Genomic DNA, 12043 nt, shown 5'->3' on the forward strand with positions numbered 1-12043 from the left:
AGTATTCTAGCCTGATAGTTTGGCTATGACAGGTGTTTGTGTTTTTGCTTCATATCAGTGATCAGCAGCTCTTCCTGCCTCCTCCCTCCCAAGTATTACTTTTTTCAACTCCAAGAAACCTGTATGCAACTTAGAGAAATTGTTTTAACATTCAAGTGCCAGGTGTCTCCGAAGATCTTAATTTATATTCTGATGGGTTCATTGGATTGTTTCAATTTTATAGTGGCATGCAACTCTGGCCAAATTAAAGACAGAAAAATAAGCTCAATCCAGTTTCATTTCATTTAGGTCTATTTTAGCCTAATGTCAGAAGCACATGTATATGACTCATAAAATTAAAATTTATCACAGAAATAAACCATCAAAAATACTACTTGTTTCAAGTAGTTTGAATGTGAACACCATATTTCTAATCTCTTAAAATCCTTTTTAAATTCACATTCCCAAAATCTAGGGCACAAGTTTGGCTACAATAGGCTTTTGTGTCTATAGAAAATAATGGTTATTTTCTTCCAGAAATGGCTTTCCCCATTTTTGTCCCAGCCATCAGCCTACTTTACCCAATTAGTGATATTTATATCCATAATAGAATTTTCTGCCTATTTTGGGGGTGTTTTGAAGATTGAAAATGCCAATTTTCATTTCAGTGGCAAGCCAGGAAATTGCTACTGGCTAGTTAGAGCACTCCCACAGATGTTTGCATAATTCAAGTCTCATATCACTGATATATACTGCCTCTCTCAGACTTCTAAGTCTGATGGGTCCAGAATCTATTTATTTCCTCCTGTGCAGAAGGGCGGTAGTAAAGATGTTGGTAAAACTGTTTATATTTGTTTTTCCATTGTTTTCACCAGATGTTTGTGGCTGTTAGTTTCTGGACTGGTTCACACAAGTATAGTCTCCCCTTAACCTATTTGAAAAGGGTATATACCCTACCAGAACCATATTTCACACTAAGTCTCAGTGATTCTTGAAGTCATATTTTCCCCCCTTGCATTCAGGCCTTTAGTTCCTCTTATATATTGCCTAAGGTTTGTGAATTTGTGTTTCATCAACATATGATATTGTGTAGGCTTTATTGATGTTTTATTGGGTATTTCTTCTTTGGCTTATGTGTCATAACTATTTTTCCTTAATTAGCTACTCTTTATAAGGTGTCTAGTTTTATAAATCAACAAAAGTCATTTTCTCCTCCTTTTTGTAACCCTTTAGAATATTCAAGAAACCAAACAAACTTTGTTAGTTGCACTACATCTCTATAGGAACCTGTAATTTGTGTGTTTTAAGTTGTGATCCAAAAATCTAAAACCTATTTTCAGTCACATTTTTTTTTAAAGACACAATTATTTTCTGTACAATGAAATTTTCTTCTCTGTATCCCTTGCCTTCAGAGAGCAGCAGAAGGGAAAACACCATCTCTACCCCTTTGCCCTTCACTTTTATTTCCTAAATCTTGGTCATTTCTCAATCCCTTATGACTATTTAATCATCAATTTGTAAGCTTTGATAAATTTTCTGTTATGCCTTGGCTATATATGCCCAGGAAAATAAAAAAAACTTTTTAAAATAGCTGCTTCAGTATTTTTCACTGAGGGAATGACCAGCTACTATTTCTCTTCTCTTCTTTTAAATGTTTTTGAAAGATCCTTCACTTAACTGCTTCAATGACTCCATTTTATCATTTCATGGAGAACAACCTGCTTCTCTCAGAACACTCTGTTCCTCTTCTTTAGAAAAATCCTCAATTTTTTTTAGATTGAAGCAAACAGTTGTCTTCTTTTCCTGTATGGCATTTTTTTAAATAACCTGACAAAGGTTAAATATTTCTTCTACTTAAGATATATAGATATAATACATCAAAGCTCTCCTTTATTTCTTTTTTTTTAATGAACAAAATACAAAATAAGGAAAAACAGGATAGAAAAAACAAAGAAAAGGAAAATAAAGAAACAAAATAAAACATTATCATGTGCCCAGCAAAACATCAGGGAGGATTAAAAAAAATAACAGTTTCCATCTCAAGAAATCATATGTAATAATAGAGATTATATTCATGAGTGTTCATCTTTGCTTCCTTATAGTTGTTCTTTAGTTCTCTTTTGTGCACATTTTAATTTATCCCTCCCTTTTTCCCCCCTTTCATTTTCCCACTTCCCCCAAGCAGGCTAAACATAGATATATTTATATGTATATGTACATATATTCATGTCCATTCACACAATATAGATCTATATACACATACATGCATATGCATCCATATCCACATATAATCTAACATATATATGTACATATGTATTTACCCATATGTAAACATGCATTTAAAACAATGTTAATGTGGTTGACATAAAATGTAGATTTCTCTCTTGACTGAATCTTTTAAGTTTGATTTTGTTTAAGATTTTATTACTAGTCTTACTTTTTTTCCTAATAAATTCTACTCCTGATCCTTTTGTAGTGTTTATATATAACTCCTATTCCCTATCCCTGTTAAGTCTTCCACTTTAATTCTGTTACTTAACTTCCCCCCATCCATGGATTCTTCTTTATCATCATTCCCATTGACTACATACTCTATCCCACTCCTGTTAATATAAACACCTTCTTCACCCCACCATATCTTATTCCCTCCCTCCTTATTTCTTTATAAATTTTGGAGGGGATATATATATATATGTACATATATATATATATATATTTTGGAGGGGATATATATATATATATATATAAAGAGAGAGAGAGAGAGAGAAATGGATATTCTATGATGAACTTGCAGATTTTCAAGACTCTATTAATTAAATCCAAATCAATTTCAAGAAACTCAACATAGACAAATCTTTTTTTTTTTTTTTTTTTTTTTTTTTTTTACAAAGACTGACATTAACAATAGAGTAGCTCAAAAGAAAGTGGACTCATAGGTATGCTAGTTCCTTCTCATGCAGGGTCACATCTCTGCAACATAGCTGGGCCTCCAGCTGAGCCTAGTGTTCTTAATCTAGCTGGTTCCCTCAGTCTTAGGGATCAGACTCAGTCCAAGAGGTCAAAGTTTCCGTGGTTGCTGCTGAGGCTCCATTCACACCCAGACAGCCCCAGGAATTCCCGCTAGTTGTTTCCATACTGTTACACCAGAGGTGTTTGCATTTTACTAGAGCTAATCACCCACTGGGGACTTTCATCAGATCTTGGGTTGACCTGGAGGACCCTTGTTCTGTCAGAATTTTTTTCACCAGTCTAAGTTTGTCCAGAGGCACAAATTAGTTCCATTTGTAGAGGAAATCTGGAGAGCTTGAAATTTACCAACTTACTCCACCATCTTTGCATGGTGGAATCCTCCTCCAATTCTAATTTTCAAACAATTATTTTCTTCTTGAAATTTCTACTTTCTTTTCTAGTTGGTTAACTTCTTTTTTCTCATAATCTTATTTTATTGGATGGTTCTTATTTTGTTTTTTAGTTTTTCCTTATGTTCTCTCACTTGGTTATTTTTCCTCTTGAAAAATTTTATTTTAAACATTCTTTTTTTTTTTTTTTCACTTTTTAAATTTTAATAGTATTTTATTTTTTCAAATACATACAAAGATAGTTTTCAACATTCACCTTTCCAAAACCTTGTGATCCAAATTTTTCTTCCTATCCTCTCCCCTCCTGCTTCCTAAAGATAGCAAGGAATCCGAAATAGGTTAAACATATACAATTCTTCTAAACATATTTCCATGTTCATCAGGTGTAAAAAAAGAAAAAAGCAAAACAAACCAAAAAAAAGATCAAAAGGCAAAAAACACAAGAAAGGGAAAAAAAAAAACCACAAACAATAACAACAAAGATGAAAGGACTTATTATGCTTTGATCCACATTCAGTCTCCATAGTTCTTTCTCTGGATGTGGATGACACTTTGTATTACAAATCTATTGGAATTGCTTTGAATCATCTTATTAGTGAAAAGAGCCAAGTTTATCGTGTACGATTTTCTCGTGGTTTAGCTTCACTCAGCATCAGTTCGTATCCAGGCTTTTCTAAAATAAACCTCCTTATAGTTTCTTATAAAATAATAACATTCATTACATTCATATACTATATTCAGCCATTCTCAACTAAGGGGCATCCATTCAGTTTCCAGTTCCTTGCCACTACAAAAAGGGCTGCTAACAAACATTTTTTGCACATATGAGTCCTTTTCCTCCTTTTATGATCTCTTCAGGATACAGACCCAGTAAAGTCTGTTGGGTCAAAGGGTTTGCACAATTTTATAGCCTTTTGGGCATAATTCCAAATTGCTCTTCAAGAATGGTTGGGTCATTTTAAGACTCTACCAACAGTGCATTAGTATCCCAGTTTTCTCACATCTCTTCAAACATCATTTTTTCCTTCAGTCTTAACCAATCTGAGAAGTGAAGTCTCCCACTTGATTTATAAAGTCTTTTTTTGAGTACTATAAATTTTCTGGGCAAATAGCCATTTAACATTGCTTTTTGTAGGCTTTTTTTCCCCCCACTGTCCTCTGAAGATGAACCCATTCCCATAATGAGTTTCTATGATTGTGTTCTTTTTCCTTTGTTCATTTTTTTTTATCTCTATAATTGGATTTGGAGGGATTGTGTCCTCTAGCTTCATTTCTCTCCCTTTTGGCCTAGAACCCCAAACTAAAAGCTCCACCCTTCTGCAAATGCCAGCAGCATTCCTGCCCTAATGCTTCTACAATCACCAGTGTGCTGGTTCCTTCTCCAGAGTCACATCTCAGCAGCATACCTGAGCCTGGCCTTTCCCTCTGTGTTCCAGACTCAGACCCCAGATTTTCCATGCTGTCCAGAAGGATGCTCCAGCTTGCTTTTTTTATGGAGCTAGCCTCGAGGTATTTCACTTTATACTGGTTAATATCCTCCTGAGACCTTTTTTATGGTCTTCTCCAGGTGTCCCCAGGGGATCCCTGTTTTTTGTTTTGTTTTGCATTGGCCTATGTTCACCCTGGGATGCAAATTAGTTCTGTTTGTGGGGGAAATCTGGAGAGCTTGAAATTTCTGACATTTTTCCAGAATCTTCCCTCTACTTTTTTTTTAACTTAATACACATAATTGTTCTTGATAATAACCTTAAGTCTTGTAACTTTGTAAATAAAAACCTTTTATAAATTGTCAAAACTATACACACACATATACATATATTTTTTTTCTCACTTAATGCTTCCAGTGCCTGGAATATTTGTTAAATCTGTTAAAACATTTCTGATAGATGGGAGAAGAGACTACTAAAATATTGACAAGCTTGGATTCAGAAATTTAAAAATAGTAAATTATTTGTGTTAGAGTCAGTGCAACAGTCATAATAGCAACATTTATATTGTATTTTAAGACTTGCAAAACACTTTATCATATTTGAACTTAACAGACCCTAGTTATAGCTGCTTCAGGTATTATTCCTATTATACAGATGAAGCTAACACTCAGGCTTTCCACTTGTTATCACTTACTTCAGGCCCAACCCACTTGTCTGATCACACAATTCTTTGATTTTGTGATATATAATTTTTCATTGACATTGCAGCATTTTTATACCCTCTGTCTCTTACTACTTTGCCTTGTGAGTGATAGCAGTTTTGATTCCTTTGAAATTCTATTCCATGATTACACCTAGCACAGAATTAATATTGGTATTTAAAGATGATGTTTTTATTTTGAGGAAAATCTAGAGTTCATTGACAGTACTATTTGATTTCTTAGATGTACATTCTTTCCCTCTCAATTCAACACAGCATCCAGTTCATCACACATCACCTGTAGCAGCATATAACTAACTACAACTCAACCTACTCTATTCTGCTTAGTAAGTGGGGCTTTTTGGGTAAATTTCCCACTAAGAACTGTCCCTACAATATAGTCTGGACAATGGCATATTCACTTATGTATTTATTTCAGGTCTGGATAGAACAATCCTACAGCTCTGGATTTTAAGTCAGAAGATCTGACTTCAAAACAGAATTAAAAAAGAAACCCAGGTCTGCTATTTATTGCCTTCCTCACTTTAAATAAGGTGGCTCAGGTCACTTCCTCCTTACGTCCTGATGACTAATCAAGACCTATTTATACATGAGAAAGTTTTAGTTATAGTGAAGTGACTTCCCCTTTTCCTTGATGTAGAATTAAAACAAATTGGGGTTTTATAGTAATAGGAAAAACTTTTCCCACTAATTTCTTCGGATTTCTCTCATTGTTGCTTTTAATGCATTAATTTTGGATAAAAGGTGTATCTGAGACAGAGTTCTAATTTTTACTAAGCTCTCAAATTTCTGTAGATGCTGTTCTCAATGAAGAATGTAAAGGAGTAGCCACAATGTTGTTTTTATTCAGAATGTTATACTCACTTGTTACTCGGGATAAGAAAGTCTACATGGTTTATAATTAGGATGCCTACATTGTTGAGCTTCTAAAGAAGAAATGGACTATTGTATTATTGTAAACATGTTAATTACTTAATTTACCAGTAATTCTCCTCGGTGGGATAGCCGCATACTCCCATTCGTGAACACTACACTTTTATCATGGTCTGCTAGACATACATTCAGTGCTCCTTGAGTACACCAGAGTGAAAATATAGGAAGACTTCCGCTGGAGCAAAGTATTAACTCGCTCAGGAAACAGGGATGGTGAAAAGGGGACCACTGACCTTTGGGTGTTTCCGGTGCCTACATGACTTACGTGGGCTCCTCTCTCACGGAGCGGCGTCTGCCCCGGGGTGTTTCTCCGCCTCTTGTTCGAGCTAGCCAATGAGCAGCGTAACTTCGGGAAGGAGGCGGGACTTCCTGCTTTCAACCCCGGGACGGTTAAATCCTTTCGTGGAAAGTCGGAAACTCCCATTCCCGTAGAGGTTGCTGAATCGAAGCTATTTCCTGTCCTCCCTTCGTGGTTTTATCCTTCTCCAGCTTCTGGTAGTTTCTGTTTATGCTGGCGTGCAAAGCTGTTTCAAAGAAGTATTACCGATGACCCGGAACGGTAGGCAGGACAGCCTTCCTTTTTCAGGGAAGGAAACCGAGGCTGAAAGAAATCACGTGATCCCGCCCCCCCTCCTTCCAGTCCCTGAGAAGTTCCGGGGAGTGTTAGGAGGTGGGATTGGAGATCTTGGAATCACATTGCTTAGGGTTGAGGGTGTTTGGCCGTTATTTCCTGCTTATGGGGGAAATACTTGGTTTTCTTTGTTTTGGGTTTTGTCTGCCTGCCGCGTGGCCCAGACTCCAGTGGCGGGCAGGCGAGGCAGCGTCTGTAAATGTTAACGAAGCTCATCTGTTGCACTGGAATAAAATTAACTACCAAATAGTCCCTTTATGGACCCTAGATTAAAAACTACCGATTAACTACTAGATTAAAAAGCAACCTTCCTCCAGCCCCGTATTCTGAGTCACCAGACGAGAAAAGATTGTTTCCAGGGGGAAAGTGGGTCTTTGTGGGGAGGTGGCGTTTTAGGGGTCAGGACCCGGATGCGGCACCCTCGGGGGGGATGTTATGGAAGAGGGAAGCCGTGAGAAGTGGGGAAGGGAAGTTTCTCCTAGCTCGCATTTATTTAACACCAGTAACCCAGCAGCGGCTCTATCTCCGGGATTCAGGGGCGGAAAATAGGTTCTTGTAGTCCCAGGGATACCGAGTTGACGAAATTTCAATCCAGACCCCCTGACAAAGAAATGAGGAGACTTGGATTCACTGGGCTGCAGCACTTAGAATGAGGGGGGGGAGTGCTTTTTTTTTTCCGTGCTGGATTAAACGGTTTGAAAAGATGAACTCGGGCCAGCGAGTGAAAGTCTTGAGTACCAGGATAAGGAAAGAGTAGATTTTATTCAGGACTAATTAGAAAATTTTTGCAATCAATCGGATGAGGATTAACGAGAGGCTTTGATGAGGTTTTGGTGTCAAAGAGGACTGTGATGGTTCTGGTAAGCTAGAATCAACAGAACTTGATGCTAAGAAGAGACAAAGACGACTCCCAGGTTTTTAGCCCATATGCCTGGAAATGTGGTGGTGCAATTATAAAAATAAGAAGGAAATGCACGGGAAGGAGGGGAAAAGAAGCATTTTGGGCATACATGTAAAGTTCGATAAACATTTGGAAATAGAGCAAACGTGCAAATTAAGTCAATTACATAAATATTGGATAGTTGAAACCAGGTAAAATATATAGAGAAAAAGAGGTTTGAGAAATTAACCTAATTCTTATAACTTTTTGAATGAAATATGGTATATTTCATTAATAATTTACAGATGGAAATGAGACATCCAATTTTGTCAAATTTAGATAACTTACTAAACATATTAAAACTGATGCACTAATTCAGAATGCTTTCTCCATGTAGTCTAATTGCCTTTGATTTCGACTTATTAAATCTATTTATTTATACATTTATTAATTAAATCTATAAGTTTATTAAGATTTATGATAACACTTCAAAAATTGTATCTTTATTATCTTTTGTTTTTACATCACCTCCATTGCAAAATATACTCCTCTTTCCCATACCAAACCAACCATTCTTTTTGTAACCAAGCAAAACCAACACAAAGTATGCAGAACTGGCTGTTTTAAACATGCTAGTTTAAGGATTAAATATTTGTATAATGGCATCCACTGTTCTTTGGCATGAGTGGGTTAGAATTCACTCTTTTTCCTCCACCTTGAAGACCTTCCTTCTTAATCTGTCTTTTTATACCCAGTCTCCACTTTTATCTGTGATCAATGCTATTCGTTAAACATTTTGTGGAGCACTTTAAAAAAAAAAAAAAAAGTGACTTGTCATGGAAATTGCCTGTTGTATGTCATTTATTTTTGCAGTTATTTGTAAAAGATTATTTATTGCTAGGTTAACTAACCAATAATATTTTCCCCCCAGAAAATGGACTCATTTGAGGGATGTTATCTCAAAAACAAATGAAATTGATAATGGTTCAAGTCTCAGATAACACCTAAATGAAATGTTAATTACTTTTTAAAAAGTTTTATTTTTGTCATAATTCAACCCATCCTCTATATTGAACTCTCACTTGAATCAAAAAGAAGCAAAAAAAATAAAAAATAATAATTATAGTAAGCACATTAGTTTATACAACATTACAATCTAATATATTTCCATTTCTGCTTTGATGGGGAAGGTATGTTTCCTTTTTTGTGCTCCTTGACCTTCATTAACATTTGTAGTTAATCAGTTTGATTACCTTTAAGTGATTTTTTTTTTTACATTGTTTTTGTGTATTCATTCTCTTACCGCTTATTTTCTTCTGCAGTGCCATGTTTCTTCAAATTCATTATTTTTTACTGCACAGTAATGTCATTACAATTCTTTTCCATAGTTTTTTCCATCCCAATCAATGGGCACTCCTCTTGTTTCCAGGTTATATGTTAGATTTTGTTTCTTAGATTTTCTTGTAATAAATGATCATGAGTGGAATTGCCTTGGGATGGCATAGTTAGCTGCTCTAGTAAGAAATGCATAAACTAGTATGTGTACTGTAAATGTCCGAGAGAGAGAGAGAGAGAGAGAGAGAGAGAGAGAGAGAGAGAGAGAGAGAGAGAGAGAGAGAGAGAGAGAGTGTGTGTGTGTGTGTGTGTGTGTGTGTGTGTGTGTGTGTGTGTGTGTGTGTGTGTGTTTAAATAAATATAGAGGAAAAAGAATCTGCTTTGTGGAATAAACCAAATCAGTTTAGCTGGAATGATAGGTACTTTCAAAAAGCTGTTCTTTAAGAGCAAACTACTTAGGATCACCTAAATGCATATAACCTTGAGAGAAAGCAGCTTATATCATTTCACATACCTGTAAATTCTATGAAAAATGATACAGAATTTCAGAAAACTGCTGGTTTTGATAATTGAAGGCTATACGGAGATAAAAATATGATGAAGTTCTGAAAATTAATTGATGTTCAGGTGGGTTTTTAAAAGTTTCTACCTTACTGAGAAACAAAAAATTTCTGAGTTTTAAATTTATATAACAAAAAAAAAAAAAAAAAAAAAACAAAAAAGTTGGGGGAGATAGTAACAATGTAAACATACATGGTAATGAAGATTCAATCTTTTTTTATCCTTAGCACATAGCAGAGTACCTGGAATATTAGTAGGCACTCAGTAAATATTTAACTGATCAACTCATTAGAACTTCTATTCCATTTATTTCCATGTTAACGATTGAACAAATAAAGAATTCCATGGAAAATTCTAATCTCTAATTTGAATGTAGTTCTTATAATATAGTAGAAATGGAGTCAGAGTATTTAATTTCTTTGTGGTACTGCCATTTATTACCTTGGTATTTTCAGGAAAATCAATTAATTTCTCTGGCTTCAGTTTCCTAATCTGTAAAGAATGAAGATGCTGGACTAAATAATCTCAGGTCTTATACAGGTCTAAATCTATAAAACTAATCTGTTCTTTTATTTTAACAGGTTTAATATGCATTGAGAAAACTATGCTGTTATGACCTATTTAGTATAGGGTTATTCTTGGAAAACTCTTACATACATTAGCAATGGATATTGAAACTCACATGGTACTTTATGAAGATGATTCAGTAGAAGTACACTATCTTGATGGCTCCAAATTACAGCTTTCTCCATGTGGCTCTGAATTCCTATTTGAAAAGGCACCTCCTATTTCAGCACATCCTTTGCAGCAACCAGAAAGAATTCGTCAAAGGACCCAATTTGTTATTAGTAATTACAGAGTGAGTGAGTATGGGACATTCTGATTATTGTTTATAATACTATCAGATCATTGAGGGAGGTTGGTGAAGATGTAAGATAATTAGATCTCTGGATAACTTGTCATTGTCTCCATTAAGAAATATATCAAATTAATGATTTTACTTGTTTTTCTTTCTCATAGGAGCAATTATTGCAGGCCCTAGATTTTAGAAATTGCTTTTCTAGTTGTCCATTTTTACCTGAAAGCATTATACCTTCTGAAAGAAAACAGGTAAGCTTTTATTTGACTCAGATTTTCTTAAATATAACCTGAAAAAGTAAACTAGATATCATTCCTTTACAATTAATTGTTTTAGTTCATTGTTGTGGCCCTTGGAAATAGAATCACGAGTGTGGCTTATATAAGCCTGTAGATTCCATGCAATAAGAGATTTAAGCATTTCCATATTTAGGAGAAGAGCTATGTGATCTGTCATCCTGTCCTCAGGCCAAATCTTAACTTTTCAAGAGATGACCATTTTTTAATTCTTAAAAATCACTGCAAATTGTAAGGTCTTTTGTGGTAAAAGAGACATTTGAAAAGATGTTTACAATCCTAATATTTCTTGTTCCTTTAATATTTTTAGCAGTGAAATACCGATTTTTATATATATTCAATTTGATCTCTGTGGAACAATTACTTAATTTGCAAGTGCTGAGGAAGGCCCTGGGAATGTTCCCAGAGACAAATGAGATAGTCTGTTTTCCTGTAGAGAGTTGCAATTTATTAGGGGAAATAAGATAGACACAAATAAATATAATATATAAATATAATATGATTACAGCCAGATAAATGTATGAGAGTATAACATACCATGAGAGTTCCAAAAAGAGGTCAAGGAAGGTTTCACAGAGAAGGCGGCTTATGGGAATTAAGTAGAATTTCTACAAGCATTGATGGGAAAAGTTCATTCCAGACATTAGGAAAAAAGCTAAAGACATGGAGATAGTATAGAATACAACTAGTTTGAGATAGTTTGAATGGTTCATTGTTAAGTCTGAAGCAAAATAAATATATGGAGAGTAGTTTGAAATAAAAATAATGTCCTAGAATTTAAAACTAGATGAGATTACAATACAGCTTTTAAAAGACCTTTATAGAAATTTTCTATTTTAAACTACTCATTTTACAGCTGAAGAAATTGACACCAGAAAGATCAAATGATAGGCAGTATATAACAAAACCAGGAATGAAACCTAGGGTCCTTTGAATATGAGTCCAGGATAGAATCAGATTGTGTAGGTCCTGGAATGTCAGTCAAAGGAGTTTGGACTTAATATTTGATAAAGTTTTTATGTCTTTTAAACAGAGTAATGATAATTAGAAATATCTGTT

General features: G+C 34.9%; 1 protein-coding gene across 4 annotated transcripts in view; it reads left to right on the top strand.

The window, feature by feature from the left end:
- The first annotated feature begins 3559 nt into the window (after positions 1 to 3559).
- The window catches only part of C1H5orf34 (chromosome 1 C5orf34 homolog), a 35052-nt gene continuing 26568 nt past the window's right edge, over positions 3560 to 12043 (top strand). The window contains exons 1-3 of one of the 4 annotated variants that reach the window (XM_074282564.1): positions 3560 to 6981; positions 10411 to 10688; positions 10850 to 10939. In XM_074282564.1, the coding sequence (XP_074138665.1) occupies positions 10494 to 10688; positions 10850 to 10939 (285 nt within the window). In that variant the 5' untranslated portion in view covers positions 3560 to 6981; positions 10411 to 10493. Of the gene's footprint in view, positions 7093 to 10410; positions 10693 to 10849; positions 10940 to 12043 lie in introns of those variants that run through there. The other 3 variants (XM_074282563.1, XM_074282562.1, XM_074282565.1) reach the window with 3 other exon arrangements.

This window comes from Sminthopsis crassicaudata, chromosome 1 (assembly GCF_048593235.1).
Source record: "Sminthopsis crassicaudata isolate SCR6 chromosome 1, ASM4859323v1, whole genome shotgun sequence".
NCBI lineage: Eukaryota > Metazoa > Chordata > Mammalia > Dasyuromorphia > Dasyuridae > Sminthopsis > Sminthopsis crassicaudata.